The sequence below is a fragment of the Felis catus genome, chromosome E2 (assembly GCF_018350175.1).
Source record: "Felis catus isolate Fca126 chromosome E2, F.catus_Fca126_mat1.0, whole genome shotgun sequence".
Taxonomy (NCBI): Eukaryota; Metazoa; Chordata; class Mammalia; order Carnivora; family Felidae; genus Felis; species Felis catus.
Genome location: NC_058382.1, coordinates 59,900,970 through 59,928,963, shown reverse-complemented (window position 1 = coordinate 59,928,963; position 27,994 = coordinate 59,900,970). Strand labels below are relative to the sequence as shown.

The window sequence follows — 27,994 nt, the reverse complement described above, 5'->3', positions numbered from 1 at the left end:
GTTTGGTCAGCCTCCCTGCAGACCCGGGTTCTGCCTGCCGGCTACATCCCCCAGCCAGAGCTCAGTTTCTTTGTGCTGAGTTCCCTGATTTGCAAAATAAAGCGGGGGTATTCTGCAAGCCCAGCGTGCGGGGTGGGGTGGGGGTGGGGGAGGGGAACCAATGGCGCTCGGTCTAGAATGAACTGTGTCTCCGCAGGACCAGGGAGAGCTGGGAGCCGGCCTAGCCTGGCCCGGGACAGGGACCAGAGGCCAGCTCCCTTCACCCCAGCGCCCGGCAGGGCTACGAGAGCTCACACCGGCAGCGAGTACCCTGCACCGGGGGCTCCTCCAGGACCTCACCCTGGTCACCCTCCCTGAGCTCTGCTCTCAAATGCGCAGGCTCCGCGGTCTGGTCGGTGACCCCGGGACCCTGCAGGGATTCCCATGCTTCTCCGAGCTAGTGTTGCTCAGCAGAAAGGAGGGGACTGGGGTCAGGAGGGTGTCGTTTCTCCAGTTCTGGCCACAGGGCTGGGTGGCGCTGGGTGAGGGGACTCAGAACTGCCCCCACAGTGGCATGTCCACGGGTGGCCCCGCCGGGCACCCGCTGTGGACACGGGTTCAGAGCAGCGGTGCCCCTCGGGTCCCGGCATAGCTCAGAGCCCGCGACGCTCTGGCCCCGAGTCACCGTGGTGACAAAACCTGATGAGCCAGCCCTTCTGGCTCCTGTGTGCCCAGTGGCCCCCGAGCAGGAGAAACAAACACTCACTGTCCCCCTTGGTGCACTTCTGGGAGACATGTTGATTTCTGCACCTTACCCGGGGTTTGTTTGGAGTTGTTTGAGCTGAACCTGATGATTTGGGGGCAGTTGGACAAAGGCATCGGGGTGACCGGGAGACAGGCCTTAAAGAGGGTCTGGCCTCAGTAAAGACCCCATGCTGCCAGCCTCTGCCTGCAAGTGAGTCTCAAATGTCCTGTGTCAGCACTTTGTGGGATTTGGGGAAGAATCTGGGAGGCGGGGAGCAGAGCACAGGGACTCTGTAGGTAGATGCTTTGAAACGCTATTCCGGGCATCCTGGGGGTCCGAAAAGGCCACAGTCACGGGGGTGAGGGGGCTCTGTCTAAATAATGAAACTCCCAAAGAGGCTTTAATCCCTACTTCTACCCCAGATTCTAGAAGATTCTCATCCTAGAGGACTCTGCGTCTCTATTTCTCAGCAATGTGCAGCACTGCGGTCTGGTTTTTACTAAGTGGTGAATGACTGATACTTAGAATCTCCAGAGCAAGGCAACTGGACTGCTAAGGAGGTAGGTGGTTCCCTAAAAGGATGCACAAAGGTTATGTGGGGAGGGGGGAGGGAGAACGTCAAATGGATGCCCCCAGACATCTTCACCTGTAGCCCAAAGGCACCTAGGAGAGTCTGGGGATTACCACTCGTGGGTGTTCTCTCCCCAGAGCAGATGCCCTATGCTGGGTGGGACGGCTCAGGGTCTGGACTCTGAGAAGCGAGCTGTATCAAAATGCAGCGTCGTATCCCGCATGGGCTCCTGAATGAGACCAGACAAAGCACATTTGTGGAAAAGCCAGCAAAAAATCCACATGAAGCCTGGAGTTTAGCTAATAGTCACGTCCCACTGTGGGTTTCTCTGTCTTGACCAACTCGTTATCAGCATGGAAGATGAACACACCAGAGCTGTCAGAACTGTCTTTGCAACTTTTCTGCAAATCTAAAATTATTCCAAAAGGAAAGCGAATATGTCTGATTAAAAACACAAAGCAAAAAAAAAAAAAAAAATCAAGTGACCACAGGTGAAAGTGCTAGGGGCCTGGGGCCGGTGGAGTGGCAGGCAGGTGGGCAGAGGGCGGAAGGTGCCGGAAAGCCCACCACAAGGCCGCTGGAGGAGGGCCTGTGGCTCTCTGCAGGAATCTTGGCCGCCAGGGCGGCGCTCCAGCGCACCGCGGCGCTTTGATGGCAGAGATGTTGGAGGTCAGGACCATGGGACCAACGGCCTTTGCCCTGAGCCCTTGGCCATCACTCTCCTCAGCTGTCAGGATGCTTTCTGCACACGGTTTGCTTTCAGGACAGTTGAGCAAACGGTAGTTTATGGGTTTTTATAGACACCGGGCCATGGTGACACCAGAGAGCGCAAACATCCTGGGACCTGGTTGGAGTCCTTTCCCCCAGACTCCACCTGGGTCCCAGGGCTGCGGCCCCAGCCTGGCTAACGTGCGTGCCTGAGGCTCTATTGCCTCCCTCAGTTAATCCCGTGAAACTATTGCTAAGCCTGCACCGAAGCCCCTCTTAAAACACAAAGGGAAACAAAAATGCAGCGTCTAACACATTATTCATCTGGGAGGACAGAGTGAATTCAGAAAAGCCACTCTGCCCCGCCGGCTCCCTCCCCCCCCCCCCCTCCCCTCACCGCCAGCCTGCAGGTGCGGTCCCCGTCCACACCAAGGCCCTCTGGCATGAGCACCACGGCAGGCCGTGTCTGTGCCCAGGAAGGCTGCAGGACACCTGACTCTGCGTGCAATGCCGGCACGCACGAGGGGATGATGCAATTTTCCCCGCACGTGGCCGTCCACGTAGCAGCACTGCCCTCTAGTGGCTGTGACTTTGCCAGCTCGGGACTCGTGACCAACTCTGAAGCCCTGTCCTATCAGCCCCCGGGAGCCTGGGGAAACTGAGGCCAGGCCGGCTCCAGTCGCGTGCGACCCAGGCCACCGCCACCCCGCAAGTGCGTTTAAAGGCTGCTGGGTTGTGAGGTGTGGGTGATGGGGTGACGCTCCCCTCCCAGGCTCCTTTGTCATTGTTGTGGGCACTGTGTCCACAGTCCCATAACCCTGGGCCTGGCCGAGGACCACGGGAGCTGGTGGCCCACTAGGACCACGGCCTGCTCGTCACCTCCAAGGAAGCTCTATCTGCCGTGGCTGCTGTATCTAAGCTGACCTTCCGTCACTCGGCCCTTTTTGCCCATGTCCTTGGCCCAGAACAGAGTCAGGGTGTGTCTGTGCTATGGCACCCGGGCCGCAGACCAGAGTGGTCTGATGCCGGAGAGAAAGTGAGACACCGCCTTCTACTTTCAAGAACGCTGGCACAAGAATCTCGGACCCCTGTGATTTCCCCGTGGGGATGGGAGGGGCCAGGTGGGGTCAAGGGCCAGAATTGGGGAGGGATGCCCAGTTCAGAGTCCCTGGTAATTTTATTTTATTTTATTTTATTTTATTTTATTTTATTTTATTTTATTTTATTTTATTTTATTTTATTTTAAAGATTATTTATTTTGAGAAGGGGGGGCATGTGAGCAGGAGAGGGACAGAGAAAGAGGGAGAGAGAGACAGGATCCGAAGTAGGCTCTACACTGCCGGTCCAGAGCCTGACGTGGGACTCAGACGTACCAACCAGGAGATCGTGACCTGAGCTAAAATCAAGAGTCAGACGCTTAGCTGACGGAGGCACCCACGTGCCCCAGTCCCTGGCTTTTTAAAGTGTGGTAACGCTTTTCTCTTTTTTGTTGGTTTCTTTATTTTTTGTTATTATGCTTATTCATATAAATCAATGTGAACACTGCATGTGTGCCCGTGGGCAGAGCCGCTTTTCCCTGAGAGGGGTCATCAGCGCCCCCTGCTGGCCCCGAAGCCCGGCAGCGGGAATTTCCTCATCCGGCGGGGACTCGGGGGCATCCTGGAGACTGGCCTTGACAGCCAGGAAGCGACCTTTAAGACTCGAGGACGACAATGGGCCGGTGAGCAGCTTGTAAGGGCACCTCGCCTGCTCCCGTGAGAGCCTGTGGTGTGTGTCCCCTCACCCTGCTTTCCGGGAGGTGGGCACCGGCTGCAGAGACCCCACCCGCTGCAATCTGACTCCCAGCACTGGTCTTAAAGGCTTTTGCTACTTTTTTTTTTTTTTTGAAGGTATTAAATAAACACACCCCGCCAGTATTTGGTGATTGTCGGTGTTCTGGATTTTGGCCGTTGTCGTAGGGGTGAGAGGGTGTCTTTTTGTTTTCCTTTGCATTTCCAGGGTGACATCTGGCCGGGAGCAATCTACCTTAATTATAAACCCATTAGCTAACTGCCTCTTCGTAGAGAGGGGATATTTGAGAGACTAGGACATCGGGCACGTTTTGAGGGCAAGTGAGGGGCCCGGGGGGAGTGGAGGCAAGCGGGACTGGGGCACCTGGGTGGCTCAGTCGGTTAGGCGTCTGACTCTTGATTTTGGCTCGGGTCATGATCTCACGCAACTTCACGGCAGCGTCACTGGCGACGGGGTTTTGCCCTGGAGCAGCTTCACCCATTTCCCGGAAGAACCTACTTTGTGGTTTTGTCTTCAGTGTTAACTGACTCCTGTTCCTGCCCCCCTCTGCCCAAGAGAGGGCTTCCTCCCCGGGGAGCTGACCGCAGATCCGGTAAGGGGGGTAAGGGGCCGTAGAGGATCAGAATTAAGGGTTTGCAATGAGACCATCAAGCCTCATGCGGTCAGAGTCCAGCCATAAGGAAGACAGGATTTGCGTCTTTCTCAAAATTCACCAGAATGGCTTGTCTCTCATCCCAGAAACTGTACATTTATCCATCGGTCCTGTGTTCCTCTGCCGGACCTTTCTAAATCTTCACTCTCATCTCGGCGGGGTTTTCAAATGTGTGTGGTTCTTACTCTTTGGAAACGGATGATCCGTGTGTAGCGTCGCGTGCTGTCCTAAAACGCTTGCGCACGGAGACACTCCCCTTGTCTGTGCTAGATAGCGCTCTCCGCGTCCCTTGTCAGCCCCTCGGGGGACTTCATTCATTCATTGTTTACGCATTATTTGTTAGCATGTAACGAATAGTGTGACCTCTCTGGGGGTCCAAAAGTGAACCAGACATGGTGGAGGGGAGATTAAAATCCAGGGGAAGAGAGCAACGGCACACGTGTAATTCCAACACAATGCGTTTCCAGTGTATTCTCAGGACCATTAGCGGGAAAATCTTGATCTACCTGGAAATCAGATGCTATGAACGTTATTCCTGGCGTGTCATTGAAAACCTGGGCAACACTTAGCCAACTCACCAGTCTCGGATTGTCTGAGAACGATCCAGCCCTCGGGGTCTGATGCGGTAGTCTTTCTCGCACACGCTTTCTATAAATTGCATCATTCACAAGCATGTTCAAGAGGAGAATATGAGTGAGTTCTGTACCCACAATGCGGTTTCACTACGGCTTCTGCAAAGGGTCGGCAGCTTCAGAAGGTAAGAGCCACGTGGTTGCACAGTGGCGGGAATGCCCTTCTGGAGAAGCAGGCATTTTTAGCAGCGTGATCTGACTTCATGGCCGGGCATCTGGGACTTAAGGGGCTGCCACCGGTAACCTTCAGTGTAAGAGCATGCACGGCCCGTGGCTTTACTGCAACCTGCTCGCGGACTCATTGCCATCCGTGCGACGTTCAAGGTTGCTTCCGCGCTTGCAGCGACCGTATCCAGCATGGCTCCCAGCTTCCGTTCCATTTTCGGCATTATTTTCCGGGTTTTGGTGTTGCCTTCTCCCCACTTTTTGTATCTGACCACCTCCGTCCGAACTGTCCTTGGTCTTCATGTGATGCCTCTGAGATCCAGTGATAAAGAGGGACAGGGCAAGGGGGGTCCTATACAAGGAGCCGAGCAGATGAGGGAAATGGCGACACCGATTTTTGTTCATCATCAGCCGGCAGGAGAGTCCCACACATGCTCAGAGTGGCTGCACCTGGGAGGGAAGCCTGTGGGCGGCCTTGAAGTTTCCTTCTTAGCCTTGTCTGTATTTTCCAGATTACATCCTGAAAACTACGATTTAAAACAGGAAGCCGGGCTGCAGCATGGTGGATTGTGTTAACGGACCAGTTGTCCGTCCCAAGCAACTGAGAATGCTGGGCAAACGTCGAAACGAGTCTTCTTAAAGACACTGCAAAACGAACAAGGGGCAAAGTGTTACCAGATCGGCATCTAACCGAAACTAGAAGCAAAGACGTCGGGTAGAGACTAGATTCTGCAAATGGCTTTTGATTCCAGGCACGAGCAAGCGTTGCCATGTTCGGCTTCAGTTTTGCCAGCCTCAAAGGGCAGGGGCAAAAATTCATCAAGCCCAAGGCTGACCCAGGTGGGATCTAAAAGAAGTTAGAGGATCTCAGAGTAAGCTGAGTTTCCTCAGAGTGAGCAACCCTGCCCCCCCCCCCCCAATACTTTGGCAGAAGCCAAGGCAATTCCCCTCTGGAGAAAGACGCTTCCGCTGCAATCTTTCAAAGGATGCACACAAGCCGTGCTCTGAAGAAAATGAGAAGCATTACTGCAGCATAAACTGATTAATATACGTACTTTAAGGAAGTAGAAGACGAGCTTTAAAATCCCTGCAGGGAACAGAAAGCTCTACACGTGACCTAGCAGCTTTGAGGAAAGAAATAGAACTTTTGAGAATACACTAATCATAATTAAAAATTCTACGGACAGGTCAGATGGATTTGATGGAGCCGAGCAAAGAACCCATGAACTAGTAGATAAACCAGAAAGAACGATCCAGAATGTGGTACAAAGAGACACAGAAATGGAAAATGTGCACAGGAGTTAAGAGACCTGAAACAAGGACTGGGAAAGCGGTGGCGTGTGTTTAACTGGAGCTCCAGTACAAGAGGAGGAGAACAGACAGCATCCTCTGAAGAGAAAATGAGAGAGAAGTTCCTGGACACAATAAAGCCTCCGTCCCCAGCTTCAGGGAGACTACCGAACCCCAGGCAAGAGAAATAAAGAATTAATATCTAAATATATCTTAGCGAAACTGCAGGATAATAAGGATGAAGATAAGATCATAAAAGCAGGTAGAGGGGGAAAAAACTTTCCAGAAAGATCTTTGGAAAATCTCAAAGTCTTTAGAAACTAAATAGCACACTTCTAAGTAACCCAGGGTCTACGAAGAGATCAAAAGAGAAATTAGGCAGTATCTTGAACTGAATGGAAGTCAAACCATAACGCATTACAATTTGTAAGATGCACCTGAACCGTCATCAAAAGGAGACCGAGAACTCTTAAAGATTTCAAATAAATGGATTAAATTAGAAAAAAAGGAGAAAAGGTCCCCAAATACTTGGAAATTAAGCAGCACCTTTTAACCCCAGAGAGGAGAGAATTTTGCTGTCAGCCTCGATGGAGCAAGGAGACTGGGTCTACCCCTTCCCTTCAGGCTTCTAGAAAACCGGACAAATGTACAAAGCAACAGGTTGATTTCACTCTCCCCCCTTTCTCTCCTAACCCCTTCCTCCCTTCCTCCATCCCTCCTTATTCCTTGCTTCACTTCACAAAGCATTTGAGGAACATCTATGTTTCTCTGTCTTGTTAGAACCAAACTTCCTGGAAGCTGGTGGGCGTGACTTCTGTTTTGTATCTCCTATTCTGGTACAATGTTCACGCGCTGCAGTCCAGTTAATGTTGTTACATGAAATGATTGTCAGCCAGCTCTATTGCATGCCGTCATTTCACAGCACACAGAATCTCTTAAGTTTGCATTTTGTGAAATTTTCTAAGTTTTTTTGTTACTTCGCTTGATTCTCCCAAGACTTTTGTGTAGTAAGTGGGCTAGTTTAATATTCTCATTTTTTCCAGATGGGAAACATGCAAAGAACCACAACATCCATACCGCACTTGGGAGAGCTTTCCAACTACACTGATTATTTGCCACGAGGGTAATGAGGTCGAGCCATTGTTAATCAGTTTTCTCTTCTGGGTTTCAACTTGAAGACAGCAGAGGGCGCCTGTCCACACAAAAGATACACTCTAGCCATTAACGTTATATTAGATGTAAGATAACCCATTAAAGTTTCAAAAGTATGATTTCACTAAAATAGGACTATGTAGTTAATCTTGTCACCATTTTAGGATTCTGATCTCATTTTAAATGTTCTAGCCTCTCTGTGTCTGGGTAATGAGAATTTCAACCTCACGTAAATCACCATGACAAATATCGTCCAAGCACCTTCCAACTTGGCTTCAAGATTCTTTCGGATAATAAAAGCATTAAGCCCTACATCGACCAGACCCTTCGAAATCTTAAAAGGGAATATGCTCTCCCTTTCTCAGCCTTCAAGAGGGGAACACTGTAATGAATTTCCTACAGATGCGCTGGGACTCAAGGGTCATTTGGCTTCAAGTGCATTGCCTCGAGGTCACCCGATATTCTTAGAAAAGTACAAAAGGATTAGGTATGTTCTTAAAGTCATATTGCACTAGAAGGAAAGTGGGGGAATCGTAAGGACTTGGCCCTTTGTAGCTCATTGTTGGAGGTGATTATGTCTGGAGGCTCAGGAGCCAGCTCACTGTGAGATGCTGTAGCTCTTTTCGGATATACTTCTGTTTTTTCCCCCTTTTATCACACATGGTCTCCTAATCACCTACAGGCAGCGCGGGACACAGTTCCAGCCGGAATCCTTCTCGACCTCTTCTTCCCATAGTTTCCCCATACTTCATTTTTCTTTTTAAATAAGTAGGTTTATGGACAAGGGTTGGGGTTGGTTGGAAAAGCATTTATCCCTGCTTTTTTGGTGATGAGTAATTGATTGGATCTGTTAATCTACCTGGGTGGCTTAGTCGGTTGAGCATCCAACTTTGGCTCAGGTCATGGTCTCACGGTTCACGATTCCAAGCCCCACACTGAGCTTGCTACCGTCAGCACAGGGCCTGCTTTGGGTCCTCTGCCCCCCTCTCTCTCTGCCCCTCCCCGGCTCATGGTCTCTCTCTCAAAAATAAACATAAAAAAAAAATAATAAACCCGTTGTTTTACTAGCAAAAAGGGGTTTATTCAGCAATGGCAGAGGAATTGCAATTCAGGACACACAAGCTATGGCAAAACCATATTTTATGGCGGAGGAAGCTGGGAGGGGTTGTTTTGAACAAAAGTCCATAGAAGAAAACCAGGAATCCAGGGTGATGATGACTTCTCACTGGCTGAGTTGCCGGGGTGGTCTATTTCTCGCAGAAAATGGAAGTGTACATCTTTCCCTATGGGGCCTGTAACTGATGATCCTTTCCTCTTGATGATTCTTCTATCGGGGTCTGTAATTGAGAAGTCTTCCTGTAACTGACCTTGAGTGGTGTGGCTCCCCCGTCTAGCCTCCCCACTCCATTTTAGTGAGGTTTCCTTTTATTAATTTTCACAGATCCAAGCTAATTTCTTTGAGGCTGATCCCTGTGGCAGTTCACTTGCACAATAAGCAACGAGATCATTTCTTGACTTATGCTTTCTTTTTGCCAAATACTTGCTTGCTTTTGTCATTAACTTGCTCTATTTCCTTGATCACGAGCCCAAAAGACGACATTTCCTTTTCTCTAAATTTATTTATTTTGAGGTGGGGAGGGGAAGAGAGAGAGAGAGAGAGAGAGAGAGAGAGAGAGAGAGAGAGAGAATATCCCATGCAGGCTCTGAGCTGTCAGCACAGAGCCAGACATGGGGCTGGAACTCATGAACCCTGAGAGCATGACCTGAGCAGAAATCAAGAGTCAGATGCTTAATGGACTGAGCCACGTAGGAGCCCCAAAGATGGAATTTTCTAAGTAATGGTAAGAATTTTCATTGAACCCTGTCCAAGCCATAGTATCCCATGCCCTACAAATAAATTTCCCATTTATACGGGTATTTCAGTCCAATCCTAGAGCACAATTTCCTAGCAGGCAGTTTCAGTTTCTCAGGCTTGCTGAGCTGACTGCTCTTGGAGGGGGATCATCAGCCCTCCCCTACGGCTGAAGCAGCAAGTCCTCTATCGCGGGACATCTGAGGAAACTCGGTGGACGGCGGATGGCAGGACGCGTTTCCTCGTTCAGCACGAGATCCTCAGCACCTAACCCCGTGCGGGAGGAGGGACTGTCTTCCCTGGAAATCCTTGCAAATGTATGAACATTTGCCTGGGGAGGGAAGTCGAAGCAATAATTAAACCCGCAAAAGGGTCCGTCCGAGGTTAGGAGCAAAATGTGGCTCCCGTCCCGAGTCACCCAACCGGGTCACTCTGCGAGGCTAAGTAATTTGGCCGCATCCAGTAAACACTCGCAGCCCAGGCCAGCTCGCTCGGCGGGGCCCCAGGGGGAGGGCAGGCGGGGCCTCCCACGGCCGGGCCGGCAGCTTTCCACCCACGCGCCCCCCCAGCCCGAGGGCGCCCAGCCTGTCCCCAGAGCCCCAGCGCCCGGGCTCCGGGAGTTTCGGCCGCCGGCCGGAAGCACGCGCGTAGCGCGCCGGAAGTGACGCTTCCCCGCGCCCGCCCCCGCGAGCGCGTATTTCCGGTGCGCCGCGCCGCGCTCTGCTTCGCTGCCCGCCCCTCTGGGAGTCCTGGTTCCACCTCGGACCGGCGCGATGGGCAAGAAGGGCAAGAAGGAGAAGAAGGGCCGCGGGGCGGAGAAGACGGCCGCCAAGATGGAGAAGAAGGTGTCCAAGCGCTCGCGGAAGGAGGAGGTGAGCGGGGCCGGCGGCCAGGCCCGGCGCCTTCTCCACGCGAGCCACCCGCCCCCTCCGTGCGCGCTGCTGGGGTCCCGGGTCCCGGGTCCCGTCGGGCTTCCCTCGGCCGGGAGACGAGAGGGCCGGGCGAGGGCCTCCGCTTCTGAGCCTTGCCCTTCTTCCTTAAAAGTAGGGTGCATGCCCCTCACAGCCGCCCGGAGCCGTGAGCGTCAGTGGGAGCAAGTGCAACTGTGGGGATTCCAGAACGGTTGTTGGCAACAGTGCTGCCTTTTCTCTCCCGCTCTCTACTTCTCTCTCTCTGTCTCTGTCTCTCTCTCTCTCTCTCTCAAGCTCTCTCCTTTCTTTCTCTCTCCCTCTGGCCTCTCGCCGTATCTCCCTCTGTCTCCGCGCCGCCGGGTCTGCGAATGGATCAGTACTGAACTTAGCCTTGAGTATTCTGAGTATTCTGCTTTCCGTCGGCGGTTGCACATGGACTTCCCGACCTGGGTGATCTACGGTGGTTAGTGACAGTTTGCCGTGTGCCAGGTGCTCTGCTGCCTGGGCTCCGGTCCTCCCCACCGAGTGAGGCAGGCAGCTTTGGCATGCCCACCTGACAGGAAATCAGCAGCGAACAAGTTACAGAGCTGGGAAGCAGCACGGGGCTGTAATCTGACCAGATGTTCCCATTCCAGAGCTCTTAACCACGTGGCCCTTTTTCTTCCCGAGCCATTCACGTCTCTGCTCTCTCCTCTGTCAGACAGTGGGATTGGGCTTTGATGCTCTCAGGCTCTTCACCGGTTAAGTCCTTGGGCCCTGCATCCACAGGTCCGGGTCTGAATCTCATCTCTGCCACAACGAGCCGGAAGACCTCAGAGGAGCATGGCCTGCCTGCTTGGTGTCTGTGCCTCAGTTTCTCGCGCGTGAAGTAGGGCTAGTGGCCGCGTGTGCCTGGGTAGGGTTGTGCACAGAAAGACGGTTAGTTTTGGGGGAATCTTTAGACCGGTGCTTGGCACGTAGTGGGCACTCGGTAACTGTTAACAGGTGTTCACTCATCGTCACACCTCTCTGCAGCGCCCAGTACTTAGATGGCGGTAGCAGCGGCTCCCCCGTGCAGAGAACCTGTCGGGCCTGGGACTCTGCATGTTGCCTCCACTCATCCTCACAACAGACCTTCAGGATCGCTGGTCATCTGATTAGGTCAGGCCCACAGAGGATAACCTCCCTTTCTTAAAGCCAGCTGTGTCATATAACGTAACCTCATGAGAGTGCGTCCCGTCCTTTCCTGGCGGGGGATTCAGGGGGGATCTTGGGGACAGCTTGGAATTCTGCCTGCCACAGAACTCGTGTCTCACATACCCGGTGGACCACTCCACTTGGGTGTCACGCAGATTCCTCCCCCTTCCACGCTGTCGGTATTGAAGCCCTTCCGCCTCCAGGAAGATAATTTCTCAGGTGAATGACATTGGACCAGGAGCCCTGAAGTGATTGTGACGCCCAACACTCCCTCCTCCACCCAGGTCTCTGTAAAGTTCCAGCGGGTCAGTTGTCTTGCGTAGCTAACACAGCGGTTTTGCGTTAGGGTTGTAGCCTTTAGGCCACTGCTCACATAAAGTGGCAGGATAATGGGTGTTTTCGTGGGCCGCGTGAGGGTGAGAATTGGTAGAACCCCTCTGAATCCTAATTTGTCCCCGCGGAGAAAATTGGAAGGTGCCACGTGCAGTTACACACCGGCAGGCTTGCCGTGGAAAAACTCCCCAGCTGCACGAAGACGGGCACAAACGTGGCGCCAGGGGTATTGTTTGTGAAGACAGAACGTTGGGATTGGCCCAGGCGTTGAGCAGCACGGTGGGTAGAGACGCCGGACGGAGTCGGAGCTCTGCCACGGCGGAAGTGAAGGGAGCCTATCAGGCTGTGGCGGTGTTGAGCCGAACGGCAGGTTGCAAGAGAATACGCAGTACGACGTCAGTGGCGTGGAGGAATAACGTGGGTCACTTAGGGAGATGTTTGTGTGGTGAAAGTATAAAGAAGGCCTCGATAGTAAGGCGCCCTCTGTTCCAGGTAGTGGCCGCTTCCTGGGGGCCCAGGGGTGCACGGTGGGGAGGCGGAGGGCTGCGGGTGGCTGTTCAGGCCAAGGACTATGGCGTTCTGACGAAAGGAGCTGAGAGAAAGCCCTTGGAGCTTAGAGGGAGCAGGTGGGGTGGGAAATGGGCAGAATGGTCTGGAAGTGTGTTTTTTTGTTTTTTTTTTAATTTTTCTTTTTCGTTAACGCTTATTCACTTTTTGAGAGACAGAGACAGTGTGAGCAGGGCAGGGGGCAGAGAGAGAGGGAGACACAGAATCGGAAGCAGGCTCCAGGCTCTGAGCTGTGAGCACAGAGCCTGACGTGGGATTCGAACCCACGAACCGTGAGATCATGACTTGAGCTGAAGTCGGACGCTTAACCGACTGAGTCACCCACACGCCCCTGGAAGTGTGTTTAAGTGCAGGAAGGATATCTGCCTACATTGCGGGATGAGGGCTGTGGGATGGGGAGGGAGGGAAGCATGAAAGGAGGCGGGGACACATCTCAGATCCCAGCACAAGCAAGGTGAGGACAGTGAGCTTTCAAGAAGAGACAAGGACAGAAGGTAACTTTCCCCTGACACACTGGGGGTGTGCAATCACTAGTGAATGCAGGGATGCAGACTCTGGACTGGGAGGAGGAAGACCAGGTCCCAGGGCCGCCCGGCTGTGCAGGTCAGTTGGCACCTTGACTTCTAAGTCTGCTTCTGCAGTTGTGAAAATAAACCCAGATTGGCTGCAGGTGGGGAACCCCTGCGTGCAGGCGCCGTTCTGAACAGACTGACTGGTCTTACTTGGAGCTTATCTTTATTATGTTGGTGGAAAGGAGGAGGAAACAAATAAATGAGCGAGGGAAGTCTCAGAGCCTGCTGTGCAGACAGCGGAGCGTGCTGGCGGGCGGCCCCGGCCTGGCTTTCTGAGAAGCGGTGGAAAGTGCTGGCAGGAAGTCAGGGCCGGCTGGTCTGAATGGAGGGGGGGCCCTGTGTGCGGGGTGTGAGGGTGTGAGGTGGGGTGCCGTGTGCAGCGTGCGTGCATCTAAGTATACTTGCGAGAAAACTGCCTCTAAGGTCGAGCTCTGAGTACTTTTGCAAATGTCAGATTCTGTGTCTTTAAATTTTTTTTTTTTAATGTTTATTTATTTTGGGCACAGAGAGAGACAGAGCATGAATGGGGGAGGGGCAGAGAGAGAGGGAGACACAGAATCGGAAGCAGGCTCCAGGCTCTGAGCCATCAGCCCAGAGCCTGACGCGGGGCTCGAACTCATGGACTGCGAGATCGTGACCTGAGCTGAAGTCGGATGCTTAACCGACTGAGCCACCCAGGCACCCCAGATTCTGTGTCTTTAAAATGGGAGGAACACATTCATATTCTCAGATGTGACTGGCCCCCGGTCAGGTCAGACAGTGGCAAAGGTGACCCAGGCCCGACGGGCGCGTGGGGGGCTCAGTCGGTTGAGCATCCGACTCTTGATTTAGGCTCAGGTCATGATCTCACAGTTGTGAGATCGAGCCCCGTGTGTCTCCCTCTCTGCCCCTCCCCCCCTCCCTCTCCCTCTCTCCCTCTCCCTGTCCCTCTCCCCCTCTCCCTCTCTCCCTCTCTCCCCCTCTCCCCCTCCCCCTCCCCCTCCCCCTCTCCCCCTCTCCCCCTCTCCCTCTCTCCCTCCCCCTCCCCCCTCCCTCTCTCCCTCTCCCTCCCCCCTCCCTCTCTCCCTCCCCCCTCCTCTCTCTCCCTCCCCCCTCCTCTCTCTCCCTCCCCCTTCCTCTCTCTCCCTCCCCCCTCCTCTCTCTCCCTCCCCCCTCCTCTCTCTCCCTCCCCCCTCTCTCCCTCTCCCTCCCCCCTCTCTCCCTCTCCCTCCCCCCTCTCTCCCTCTCCCTCCCCCCTCTCTCCCTCTCCCTCCCCCCTCCTCTCTCTCCCTCCCCCCTCCTCTCTCTCCCTCCCCCCTCCTCTCTCTCCCTCCCCCCTCCTCTCTCTCCCTCCCCCCTCCTCTCTCTCCCTCCCCCCTCCTCTCTCTCCCTGTCTCTCTCTCTCTCTCTCTCTCTCAAAATAAATAAGCATTAAGAGGAGTTTAAGAGCATGTCTCAGGTGTGACTGCTTATCTGCCTTTAGGAAGACCTGGAAGCTCTCCTCGCCCACTTCCAGGCACTGGATGCCACCAAGACTCAGGTCGTGGAGACACCGTGCCCCCCGCCTTCTCCAAGGTAAGTGAGCCAGGGCTCTTGGTTCTGGCTTCTGACGGTTTGCGTACATTGGACAAGCACTTCAAGTTGGCGCCATGTTGGGGTGCCAGGGTGGCTCCGTCTGCTAAGTGTCTGGCTTCGGCTCAGGTCGTGATCTCACGGTTTGTGGGTTCGAGCCCCGCGTCGGGCTCTGTGCTGTCCTCGTGGAGTCCACCCAGGATCCTCTGTCTCCCTCTCTGCCCCTCCCCCGCTTGCGCCCTCTCAAAAATAAACGTTTAAGAAAATAAGTAAAGTGGCACCGTGTTGTCATGAATAACCAGGCACGTGGGATGTTTTCATCATGAAAACCCATTCCCGTTCCGGATAAGCTCCCACACGACGGTTTTTGACTTTTCTTCTGAAGAACGGGACTGAGGCTCTTCTGCCCGGTTGTCACAAGCAACATGAAGCTGGGTCCCCCAGCTCAGCTGCTCGGTGGGACCGTGCCGTTTGAGAGCTCTCCAGCTGGTCGCGGCTCGTGGACTAGAGTGTCACCCCAGTGAGCTCTCCGGTTCTTAAAACGTTTCAAAGCTGTGTGTCACAGGCACAGACCTCCACATCCATCTTCTGTTGCTGTTTGTTCCTGACGGCAGGTGGGACTTTCGGACGTCAATGTGTGTACGCCAGTTTGAAAGAATTTGTGAATTACGTGAGGGACTCCGGTCTCGTAGGGTTTCAGGTACCTCTCGGATGAGCCGGGATGAGCAGGCTTTGGTTTTCCTCTGACTTCTTCCTCTTCTGTGCCAATCCCTGTCCCCTCGCGTCCGAATTCGGGTTGTGTTATGATTTGATTTAGGGTTCCGCTCGCTGCCGACAGAGTAGGGGGAAAACATTGCCTGCGTGGAGCTGGGAACCGGGAAAGGCCAGGTGACCCTAGAAAAGGTCCCGCCTTCTTCAGAGAAGGGGAGAGGTGCGTTAACGTCACAAGCACCTGAGACTGGTTGAGAAATGATTTGTTTGCTTTCTGTCAGGATCAAAACTACCCTTCCTCGCGCCATGGTTGCAATTGAGATGAGTTTTACCAGGGCTGTCGTCGGCCTGAGAGTGGAGGCCTGGGGGCCAGCTCTTCCGGAAGGGAGGCGCAGGTGACGGCTCTGACGCTCAGATCCCACCTGCCTGGGACACGGGGTTTAGTCCTCGGCTCCTCCAAGGTGGGGGGACGGCGCGCCTGGCCCCGAGCAGAACGGCGTGACGCAGACGGCTACCCAGCAGCCCCCAGGGTTGCGGGTTGTTCCTGTCTTCGCGTGAGAAACGACGTTAGGAGTCCGGCTTGCTTTCCCGCGTACTGGCACGTTCCACGTGTGGTAGACGTGCGTTTTCCTTTGAATCGTTAAAGCAGAGGAGTCCTGGGAGTCCAAGGCTTCGTGTGCACAGCACCCAGGGGGAAGCCACTTTGAACGTGGATGGATTTTTCGTCCCCCTTTTGCTGACACTTTCAAACTTTTCCTCAAGTGATGTCGTCCCAAGAGCCAGGCTTAATGTTAGGATATAATTTGGAATGTTAGTGCTTCCCTGGTCCGCTGGGAACACTTTCTGCCAGAAGGGAGTGGTGCTTGGAGCTGAGATGGGAGGTCTTCCGGTCGGTAACCCTAGCGGCTTGTCACCTCCTCCTTCTCCATCGTGTTCTGGGAAACACCGTGCAAACTACGGAGTTTCGTGAGCGCGTGTACCCGCAGGGGTTGGCTGTGCTGTAGTTTGAGGGGGAAGGAAGGGCCATACATTCCTTTCCCTCAGAGCCATGGGGCTCCGGACGCAGGCCCCAGGAGGCGGACGCGGCCCGGGGCGTGCGCCAGCGACCCTGTGACACTCCGGGCCTGCCCTGGGTGCTCTTTCCTGGGGGTGCTTGTTACTTTTCCACAGGGAAAAATTTTTTTTTTTTTTAAGTTTGAGAGAGAGGGTGTGAGAGCTAGAATCTCAAGCAGGCTCCGTGCTGTCGGCGCAGAGCCTGACTTGGGCCTCGGTCGCACAAAGCGTGAGATCACGACCTGGGCCAAGCTCAAGAATTGGACGCTCAGCCACTGAGCCCCCCGGGCGCCCCCACCACAGAAAAGCGTAGTAGGTTAAGTGAAGAAAAGATTCTGCGTTAAAGAGCTTTGGGAACAACTGGTTTCCTTTTGAGATTAAAAAAAAATCGTAGTGAAAGATATCTAATGTAAAAGTTTCCATTTCCACCATTTTTAGCTCTACAGCTCACTGGGGTGACTTCCGTTCACGGTGCTGTGCAATAATCCATTTCCGGAAATTTCCATCACCCCCTATGGGAGCACTGGACCTGTTAGCAGTCACTCCCGTCCCCCTCCTCTCTGCCCATGGTGGCCTCCACTTTCTGGTTTTTTGGTTTGCCTGTTCTGGATGTTTCATACAAGTGCAATCAGTCTGTCCCTGTGTGTCTGGCTTCTCTCGCTCACTTAGCACGACGTCCTCGAGGCCCACCCACGCTGTAGGAATCTGAGCTGCTTTCCTTTCGGAGAGCAGTAGCGTTCGATTACATGGAGGCACAGCATTGTGTGTGTCCGGTCAGCTTGTGACAGACTCTGCCATTGTTCGCGCCTCTTGGCTGTCGTGAGTGATCCTGTATGAACGTCGCCATACAGGGGTCTGGGTGAGCCTGTTCTCGGTCTTCTTGGGCACATACCAAGGGGCGGAGTTGCTGGGTCCTGCGGTGATTTCGTGTTAATTGTGAGGCCGTTTGCCACAGCAGTAGCACTATTTTAACACTGGTTTCTTTCCTGCAAACTTTCTCAGCGTCTAAAATGTTTTGTGGACAGTAAATCCCCAAGGGAAGATAGAGTTGCCTCATTTCTCCAACTTATTTGACCTTGAAACCTTTGTTTTCCTTGACGAACTCCTTCGGAATTAGGTTGCAGTACGTGCCCCGGGGACCCCGCTCGTGGGGATTTTGAGAGAAGTATTTTCTGCTGATGGTTCGCCCTGTCCTCTCACCCCCATCACTGTCCTTCAGTACTTCCTACCGAGATGGTCTGGGGTGTTTACAGATTCCTTACCGCTGCTCCTTTGTTTTCAGGTGTAATATAAGCACAAAGTTACTGACATTTTAAATTTTTTTAATGTTTTAATTTGTTTTTGAGAGAGAGACAGAGACAGAGCTAACAGGGCAGGGGCAGAGAGAGAGAGGGTGAGAGAGAATCCCAAGCAGGCTCCACACTGTCAGCACGGAGCCCATTGTGAGTCTCAAACTGAAAAGCTGTGAGATCATGAGCTGAGCCGAAATCAAGAGTTGGACGTCTAATGGACTGAGCCATCCAGGAGCCCCTTATTTGTATTTTTTTAGGTGGAAGGAGATACTGTATTGAAATGCTCAAATACTGGACTTTTTAGGACGGTTTTGATTGTTTTCAAGGGCATAGACCCTTAAAGTGTAGGTCTGCTCTGGAAATTTGGGCACTGAGGCGGGAGCTCCTAGACTTCTCACTGCCTGATGGTCTTTAGCCAAGTGCTACGTGAGTCACACAGGTCCAGGGCTGTCCTGGGAGACTGGCGTCGTGGCCGTGAGGTGGCATTTAAGGGCTGGGGCCTTAGCTTCCATTCAGAGTGCCGGGCTTCTCTTCCGCGGGATTTCGGGGAGGCGATAAAGGCCTCTGGTGGGAAGGGAGGCGGGCTCTCAGCGGGGCTCTGCGTGGCCGGATTGTGCACTGACCGGCCCCTGCTTCTTTCTCGTGTAGGTTGCACGCCTCCTTGTCTGCGCATCCTGACAAAGATGAATTAATCCTTTTCGGAGGTGAATATTTCAATGGCCAAAAAGTAAAGTATATATTTTTTTCTTTTCCCCTCAAATTTCCATGGGTCTCATTTTGAGCAAAATTAATTTAAAGCAGCGATATCAAACACGCACCGGTCCCGCCTCATGAGCTTACAGGGCTGGCACGTGACCTTGTCCTGGACCAGCCACCGGGACCCTCTAGTGACCTCTAGGGTCACTCCTCGTATTGCCTGCTTGAGCTAGACAGGCACCCTGCTCACTCGGGCTGACGTTCGTGCCCGTGAGGCGTTTCCAGGGTTGTTTCCTACCCCTACCAGTGGGGTAGGAAAGTGCTCGTAAATTGTAGAGCTAATTTTCATTTCTGAGCGGGCCAAAAAGACCTGTATTTCAGAGTTGAGTATAAACAGTTAGAAAAGCACGAGTTCCCCTTCCCTCCGTGCTGAGGACCCCTGTGCGTCTGGCTTAACCTGTTCATCTTCCACTCTGAATTTTCACGCATTTTAAAAACCAGGCTTGACTTGAAGAGAAAGACAACTTGGGAGCAGCAAGGGATCTTGGTATCTTAGGCCCTAGTAGGGGTGGTGGGAAGTCTTTTTCTTTGTCATTATCCCGAAGGCTCCCAGGGGACCAGCCCCAGGCCTCCTGCAGCGGTGTGATTTGCAGGGCTTTACGAAACCCGTTTCCCGGGGACAGCTAGTGATCGAGATCTCATGTTCCACCTACCGTCGCTTGTGTCGAGCATCCTTCGTGACACTAAATCCCTCTTCTTTTTCGCAGACATCTGTGTATAATGAACTCTACACCTACAATATCAGGAAGGACGCCTGGACCAAAGTGGAGATCCCCAATCCGCCCCCGAGGCGCTGTGCTCACCAGGTATGTCGGCATCCACGTCAGCCCTCCCTCCTTCCCGGGGAGGGCCCTCTTATGTGCTTGGAGAGTTTGTAAGTGACAGGCCGCCCGGCACGGAGAGGCCGGGACCTGCACAGGGTCCTCGCTGGCCGTTCCTAACTTGGACTCGTGCCTGAGCTGCTTCCCTCACGATACGGGGCTGGACGCCTTCTGCAGGCGGCCTGAAAGTCGTGTGAAGAAATCCAGGCAAAGGTGCCTAGTGCCGTGCTTGGCGTGTAGCGGCCACTTGGCGAAACGTCCTCCGTTCGAGCAAGAGGCTCCCGTGGGCCCAAGTCCTGGGGGCGAGAGAGAGGGATTCCTCAGGAGAAGAGGAATGTTCAGGTGGTTTTTGGGGGACCAGATGGGTCGTAGCCAGAGGCAGCTAAGGCTAATGAAGTCAGCGGATTCCTGCTGGCTCATCGGATTCCTGCACCCCAGGAGCACTCACGTTCTGATGGAGCGGTCCCATGCATGCCATGTCATGTGATGCGGGCTCGGGCTTCTTTGGAGTGTCTTTTTTTTTTTAATTATTTTATTTTATTTTTATTTTTTAATTTTTGTTTATTTTTTATTTATTTAAAAAAAAATTTTTTTTAACGTTTATTTATTTTTGGGACAGAGAGAGACAGAGCATGAACGGGAGAGGGGCAGAGGGAGAGGGAGACACAGAATCTGAAACAGGCTCCAGGCTCTGAACTGAGCCACCCAGGTGCCCCTAGGGAGTTTATTTTCTTATCCATTTTACTCACAGTTACTAACTATGTCCTGGAAGAATTAGGGTCGCGAAAGTCTTTGAGACGTTTAAATTCAGTTATTTTGCCAGGGTGCTCAGCAGGTTGTGATTCGTATGCCTTCCTTAGGAGGGATTAATAATATCCTCGTGGTTAAGGTTAGTTTGCTGTTTTCTCTGAATTTCACAATGAATCAGCAACGGGAAACAGAAAATTGGTTGTAAGGTCTTTTGCCTAAAGTTCCTTATAGTCCAAATTCTACTACATTGAATTCTGAGACATAGAACTTTCCTTCTGGAGCACCTGGGTGGCTTAGTTGGTTGAGCATCTGACCCTTGATTTCGGCTCAGGTCATGCTCCCAGGGTCGTGGGACCCAGGGTCTCCCTCCCTGTCTCCTCCTCTTCCCCTCTCCCCCTCTCTGACACCCTCCCCTCTCCTCTCTCTCCTACCCTCCCTCTCTGCCACCCTCCCTCTCTCCCCCTCTTTCCCACCCTCGCCTCCCCCTCTCCCCTTCTCTCTCACCCTTTCTCCCTCCCTCTCCCCCTCTCTGCCACCCTCCCCCTCTCCCCCTCTTTCCCACCCTTGCCTCCCCTCTCCCCTTCTCCCACCCTCTCTCTCCCTCTTTCCCGTGCTCATGCTGTCTGTCTTTCTCAAATTAAAAAAACAACAACAACAAACCAAAACTCTTTACAGACTAATTTAACATGTTGGAAGTCATATTTTTTTATCTTCTCTTTAACTGGGACTAAGAGAGTAGAAACGGAAGCTTATACGTACACCATTCTTTCTTTTCTTCTAGATTCTGGAGTTTTGGGGGGTGAGGTTTATTTTAGTGTGTAATTGGAGAGTTTAAATGGCTTTTCTAAGAGAATGCAGCCGAGTGAGGGAGAGGGAAGGGCTGTAGCGCCTGCTGAACGTGTGGCTGGTTGTGTGCGGGCTTCAGCTGCTCCGTTTCCCCGGAGAGAGAAGGGAGTGTCCACACCCCTCCGCCTGGACCCTTAAGGACGCCGCCACCCGCGGGAGTGCGCCGTGGAGAAGTAGGGGAGGGTGACGAGGATGCGGCAGTCGTGACATCATGTCTCCTTGATGGTTTCTCCCAAAGTAGTAACTAAGTCAAATGCATGTGAGACCAAAGGCATTCTCTCCTAAAACAGAGAATGGCTTGTGGTTGGATAAACGTCACCCGTGTTCTCACTGGCCTGGTGCGTTAACGAGCAGGAGTGGGCTACAGAGAAGGGTTGGTCTGTAGAAAATGCCCCTGCAATATCCGCGATGGTCCCTGTGAGCTGCAGAAAGTGTTAGCCTCCATCTAAATAATGGCTGCACTCCGGCCCGTCTGAGCAGGTGTTCAGGGGTCCTGGACTGCTCCCCCAGGAAATATGAGGCATCTTTTACGCTCCAGGCACCCTCTGGGGCTAGGATATGGCGACCAAAGAGACAAATTTGCTTTTCCCGAAGACGTCCCGTGGTTTGTGTCTTCTCTGGTCCTGATGGCATCATGCGCTTCTAGGACTCAGTTTTCACGAAGCTGAAGCATGATGCTGGTGTCCGGTCCATTTCGAGTCTGTTAGTTTGGATTCCGATGGGTTTTGTTTTTTTTTTTTTGGCATTTGGAGGGAGACTGGGGAAACATGACTTTCTTCCAGTTAATGCAACAACAAATAGACCCAAGTGCCTGGGAGGCACACGGACTTGTGGGACAGGTCAGAAAGTGGTGCTGTCCTGCCTCGTCCGCGCGGTCACCAGGCGGGGCTTTGTCTTCGTGAGGTGCGGTTGTCCATTTCAACAGTTATTCAAAGCCACTGTGTGTACGTGTGTGTGAATATACATACGCTTAAAGTTGTTTTATTATGGAAACTGGTCTGGATCACCCGGCAGAAGAACCAAGTGGCACTCGGAGATCTTGGAAGGATGGAGGTTTATTTTACACTGGTGGGCTCAGAGAAGAGATCATTCTCCAGAGATCTGAGCACTGAATGCAGGCGGGAAGGGTAATTTATAGTGTCCTCTTCCGCATTTGTGACGGCTTTTGCATGCGTGCGGCAAACAGGGCAGGAAGAACCCAGAAGAGGAGTCTCTCTAAGCTGGGAATTAGAGCTTTAGTCCCATCGGCCATCTTATGGTGCAGAACTTTACTTATTTTCCCAGCAGTAGTATTTTGGCGCCTGAGGCAAGCAGGGTGGGAACAAGAATCTGGAAGGGCAGTCTTCAGGCAGGGACTGAAATTCCCTTATCAGTCCTGCTGGCCATCATATAACAGATTTTTCCCTAACAGTTTGAACTTTATTGCTCTATATCCCAGATATAAAAATAATCACTCAGGGGGGTGCCTGTGTGGCTCTGCTGGTTAAGTGGCCGACTTAGGCCCGGGTCCTGATCTCACGGTTCATGAGTTCGAGCCCCGTGTTGGGCTCTGTGCTGACAGCTCAGAGCCTAGAGCCTGCTTCGGAATCTGTGTCTCCCTCTCTCTCTGCCCTCCCCCCCACTCATGCTCTGTCTCTTTCTCAAAAATAAGTAAACATTAAAAAACAAAAAAATTTTGGGGGGGCGCCTGGGTGGCTCAGTCGGTTAAGTATCTGACTTCGGCTCAGGTTGTGATCTCACAGTTGGTGGGTTCGAGCCCTGCATCGGGCTCTGTGCTGACAGCTCGGAGCCTAGAGCCTGCTTCCGGCCTCCACCCTGGTGACCTCGCTCCCCTGTCCCGTCCAGCCAGGCCTCTCCTGTGAGCTGTCGGGTAGTCGAGCTCCTGCCTTGATGTCTTCTCCAGGAAGAGTCCTTACCTTAAGATACCTATCATAGGAAGTAATTTCATTCGTGCTTAGGCTTTTAAAAAAGTAAATTTTGGGGGCACCTGGAGGGTTCAGTCGGTTGAGCGTCCGACTTTGGCTCAGGTCATGATCTCAATGGTTCGTGAGTCCCAGCCCTACATCGGGTTCACTGCTGTCAAAGCACAGCCTACTTTGGATCCTCTGTCCCCCTCTCTCTGCCTCTCCCCTGCTTATGCGTGCTCACTCTCTCAAAAATTAACATTTGGATTAAAAAAAAAAAAGAAGGTAAACTCTCTGAGACCTCTTTTTTGGGCCTGAACCTATTATTTTTGTGTAATGTTTTCAGGGGAGTGTGCATTTTGCAGGTATCTTTTAGAAAATACTTCTCTTTTTCCTTACGCCGCAGGACATCTTAGAGCTACTGTGTGTTTATTCTGAGATCAGTGACCTTGATAAAAATACATTTTTGGAGGAAATTTAGTATGGGTCAGTAACCTGGCCTAGATCCCTTCCTTACTGTGTTCCCTTCCGTTCGCTTAACAGCTACAAAATAGAATCCAAAGCAGGCTTCAGGCTCTGAGCTGTCAGCACAGAGCCCGACGCGGGGCTCGAACCCACCAACCGCGAGATCACGACCCAAGCCAAAGTCGGTTGCCTAACCGACTAAGCCATCCAGGGGACCCGAAGCAACTAGACTTATTTTTTTTTTTTTTTTTTGCAACTAGACTTTTAAAACCTACCTTATCGAAGGTGTGTTTTTATAGTGGCGTGTGACTTCCTTGCTGTGCGTTTTGACACATGCCTGCAAACTAGCTTCCACAGACACGACTGGGAAGAGGCTTTCCTTTACGCACCATCAGTAATGCTGCGCAACAGCGCCTCCGGATGTGCAGTCCATGTGCTGCTTTTGCAGAAGGGGAAAAGATGATTTATTTTACCCTAAATTCCATTTTCTTCATCTTCAGGGGTGGCAAGTCAAGGGAGATTTTTTTAATTCTGTATTTTCTTAAGAACCTAAAAAAAGCAGTTTAGTAGGAAGTGCAGATGTGATTTATCATAATTTATCTTTAACTGATAGATTTTAAAGGCTTCTCTCCAGGATACTGGTTTGTGTTGCTGTGGATCCGAGGTGCTGAGCCCTGGGTACAGAGCCCCGGGTGGTATCTGACATTGCCGTGAGCAGTGCACTTGTGACTTGCCCTTTGCTTGATTTCTTTGACTTGAATTTCCTAATTTTATTGGATGACTGGGCTTGTGTTTGGTGGTTAAAGTGCCTTCCGATCTTTAAAAGATGGCCCTGGTTTGAAGTTGGTAGGAAAGTAATTTGCCTAGTGCTTCTCATTTAGCAGTTTTGAAATCATTCTTGTATTTGTTTATTTTTTTTTGAGAGAGAGAGAAAAGAAGGAGCTCGTGTGCACAAGCGGAGGAGGGGCGCAGAGGATCCGAAGCAGGCTCTGCTCTGACAGCAGAGAGCCCGACACGGGGCACGATTCCATGAACTTTGAGATCGTGACCTGAGCCAAAGTCAGATGCTCAACTGAGCCACCCAGGCGCCCCTTTTCTTAAAAGAAGGTAGAAAAAGTTCTTGGTGACTCAGAAATCTCAACACGAGATCCCATACAGGAGTTGTGTTTAGTTCAAGTAGATCTGTATCGTCTTTCCTGTTTTCTTGACGTTGGGTTCATTGATTTTCTTTTTTTCTCAATTTATACATTGTCTGAATGTACATTTTTTTTCCTTTTTTAAAATGTTTATTTCGTGAGAGAGAAGAGAGAGCATGAGCTGGGGAAAGGGCAGAGAGAGAGGGAGAAAGAGCATCCCAAGCAGGTTCTGTGCTGTCAGCACAGAGCCCTATGCAGGGCTCCTTCCCATGAACTGTAAGATCATGACCTGAGTCGAGGTCGGGAGTCTGATGCTCAGCCGACTGAGTTAGGCGCCCAGGCGGTTGTTACTTTCTAATTGGCGTATTTGTCCGTTACATCTCATGTGGTTATCGACGTGGCAGTCAATGACGGCTTTGATGGTGCTGTTTTCTACTTGTCCCATCTGTTCTGTATTCCTTTTTCTCTCTTTCCTGCTGCTCTTGGGTTGATTGTATTTTAAGATGCCTTTTTTATCTTCTCTGTTGGCTTATTTGTCGCTCTTTCTTTCTGCCTTGTTTCCGTGGTTGCTCTAGGGTTGCACTTACATCGTCTCCCTTCCAGCGACCTTGTGCCCCTCCTCATAAACTGTCAGAACCGTACAGGAGAACATCCGCATTTTCTCCTTCTGTCCTTTGTGCTGTTGTCCCCACGATAGAACGTGATTGGTTTTGCTTTAAGCAGCTCTTACGTAAAGAAGTCTTAAAAGGAGAGAGAAGAATATCTCCTGTTGATGTACGAATTGACTGTTGCTGGGACACTTCGTTCCTCCGTGTTTTCACTCGCTAATGCTCTCCTTCAGCCTAAAACTTGGTTTCCTGTTTCTTGAAGTGCAGGTCGGCTGGCGTCAGCTTTTCTCCATCTTTTTTCCTAAGTGAAAATGTCTTCATTTTACATTCATTTTACAGGATATTTTTGCTAGATACACAGTTCTAGACTGACAGCGCTTCAAAGCTGTTCCGTTTTCTGGCTTACATTGCTCTAACGAGAGGTTAGTGGTCGTTTTCATCTTTGTTCTGCTATGTGTGACGGGTCTGTTTTCCCCTGTCAGGCTGCTTAAATGATTTTGTTTACCTTTGGCGTTTTAGCAGTTTGATTTTGAGGCACCTGCTCATTTTTCGGGAATCCAGTTACGTGTATGTTAGACTGTTTCATATCGTCCAGCAGGCAAGGAGTCTTTACTTCTTTCTCCTCCTCCTCCTCCTCCTCCTTCCAGTCTTTTCTGTGTTTGGCTTCATTTCGGAAGTTTCTGTTGCCCGTTACGGTAGATGTGCTGTGTACCTGTTTACTTCTTGTTTTACCAGTGCTGTTTCTGACACACTGAGTTGTTCAGGTCTGATTGCTGTTCTCCCGTCTAGTTATCACATTCATATTTTCCTTTAAATCTTCGGGCGTATTTATAACTCTTCTCCAGTCCTCATGTGCTAGCTCTCTCATCTCAGTTCTGGGTCTCTTTCTGCCGACCTTTCTTCTGATGGGGCACATCTTCCCCCTAGCAACGTACGGTTAGGTGCCGGTCGGGTGGTGCTCCTGGCCGTCAGCAGCACCTGGCTACATTTGTGAATGCTGCCTGTTGGATTTTGTTCTCTTCTCTCAGTGAATGATGAGTTTTGTCCTTGCGGGTGGTTCAGTCACTTACAGATCATTGGGATCCTTTTGAGGCTTTCCCTTGGGATGGCTTAGCTCTAGGGTGTGGTCTTTCTGGGGTCTCCACTGAATGCCCTGGGTGTTCAGTGACACCTTCCACTCGATCTAGTTGGAACTTGCTGGTCTCTGCACCAGCGCAACCTGGCCCTGGTGGGTGCTGACCCCGCCCCCGTGGTCTGGCCCTGCCCCCTGTGCAGCAGAGTGCTGAAAGGCTCCGGCAGGACTCCTGACTCCTGTGTGGATGGACGTCCAGGGTGCGCACTCTCCATATCCTGCCCTGGCAAATTCTAGCAGTCCTCAGCCAGCGTCCCTGAACTCTGACCTCTGTCTCCTCAGCTCGGTAAGGCCACCTGCTCCGTTGGGCTCCTTTCTCTGCATCAGGTGCAGGAACCGCCTCCAGCATTGAAGGGCCCACCCCACCCGTGCTCCTCCTGTTGTCCGATGGTAGTTGCTTCACGGATCCTGTCCGGTTTTGTCCGTGTTGGCAGAGGGAGGACTAGAGTGCGGCAGGGGTTCCCTCCTGCTCACAGGTGCGGGTTTTATGCCTGTCTCCTTAGGGTTAGCCTTCTCTTGACTAGTATGTTAACTTTTCTCTAGGCGTTCATGGTCGCTGGGGAGTAGGTCAGATGAAGCTCAAGGTCGCTGACCGTGGACCCACCTTCCTACCATCGCAGGGTTCTCCCTGGGCCAGGCCTGCTGCTGCAGTGGAGTTGGGGGTGGGGTGTGGATGGTGAGCTCCTCCTCAGTCGTTGTCTCCTTCCTGGGGAGTGACTTTTTTTTTTTTTAATTTTTTTTTTTTCAACGTTTATTTATTCTTGGGACAGAGAGAGACAGAGCCTGAACGGGGGAGGGGCAGAGAGAGAGGGAGACACAGAATCGGAAACAGGCTCCAGGCTCTGAGCCATCAGCCCAGAGCCTGACGCGGGGCTCGAACTCACGGACCGCGAGATCGTGACCTGGCTGAAGTCGGACGCTTAACTGACTGCGCCACCCAGGCGCCCCTAGAGTGACTTTTAAAAAAATTTTTTTATGCACGAGCAGGGGAGGGGCAGAGAGAGGGGGAGACACAGAGTCTGAAGCAGCTCCAAGCTCAGAGCTGTCAGCACAGAGCCCGACGCGGGGCTCAAATTCACAAACTGCGAGATCATGACCTGAGCCGAAGTCGGACACTCTGAAGTCGGAGCCACCCAGGCTCCTGAGTGACTTCGTTTTTATTTTTTTATTTATATTTTTTATTTTTTTAAAATTCTTTTAATGTTTTTAATTTTATTTTATTTTTGAGACAGAGAGAGCATGAGCAGGGGAGGGGCATTGAGAGGGGGAGACACAGAATCTGGAGTGGGCTCCAGGCTCTGAGCCGTCAGCACATTGCCCGACATGGAGCTCGAACTCAGACTGTGAGATCATGACCTGAGCTGAAGTCGGACGCTCAATGGACTGAGCCACCCAGGCGCCTCGTGACTTTGTTTTTAAAGAAAGCTTCCCAAAACTGATTACGTAAATGGTAAGTATTCATTGTCAAAAAAATGACAAGAATTAAAAAGGGAAGTAAGTCCATTGTCCATTCTTCCAGAACCGTTTCATATATTTGTATCTCTAAACACGTCCTTCTTCTTCTTGTACGTTGGTATTTCTTATTAGCTGGAATGTACACAAATCCGTGCGAGTGCACGTGTGCGCGCGTGCGTGTGTACGATGGCTTTCTGTAACGTGATGTCTCAGGACCCCATTGTATTGCGTAGCTTGACTGAACCACCTGACCTCACTAAACTCCAAAAATCATCACATCTGCTTTCGTGCCGTGAAATGATCACTTTGTTTCCCGTAGACGGACTGGTGCTTTAGAGTGACGGGAAACTGACCTGTCCCGAGAGGGGAGGATCTGTGCAGAGACAGTGCATTCAAAACTGGTTACTAATGGGGGTGG

General features: G+C 51.9%; 1 protein-coding gene across 1 annotated transcript in view; it reads left to right on the top strand.

Moving 5' to 3' along the window:
- Nucleotides 1-10,238: 10,238 nt before the first annotated feature.
- The window catches only part of KLHDC4 (kelch domain containing 4), a 50,068-nt gene continuing 32,312 nt past the window's right edge, over nucleotides 10,239-27,994 (top strand). The window contains exons 1-4 of the mRNA XM_006941796.4: nucleotides 10,239-10,409; nucleotides 14,559-14,650; nucleotides 18,352-18,430; nucleotides 19,167-19,265. Coding sequence (XP_006941858.1) covers nucleotides 10,311-10,409; nucleotides 14,559-14,650; nucleotides 18,352-18,430; nucleotides 19,167-19,265 — 369 coding nt within the window. The 5' untranslated portion in view covers nucleotides 10,239-10,310. The remainder of the gene's footprint in view (nucleotides 10,410-14,558; nucleotides 14,651-18,351; nucleotides 18,431-19,166; nucleotides 19,266-27,994) is intronic.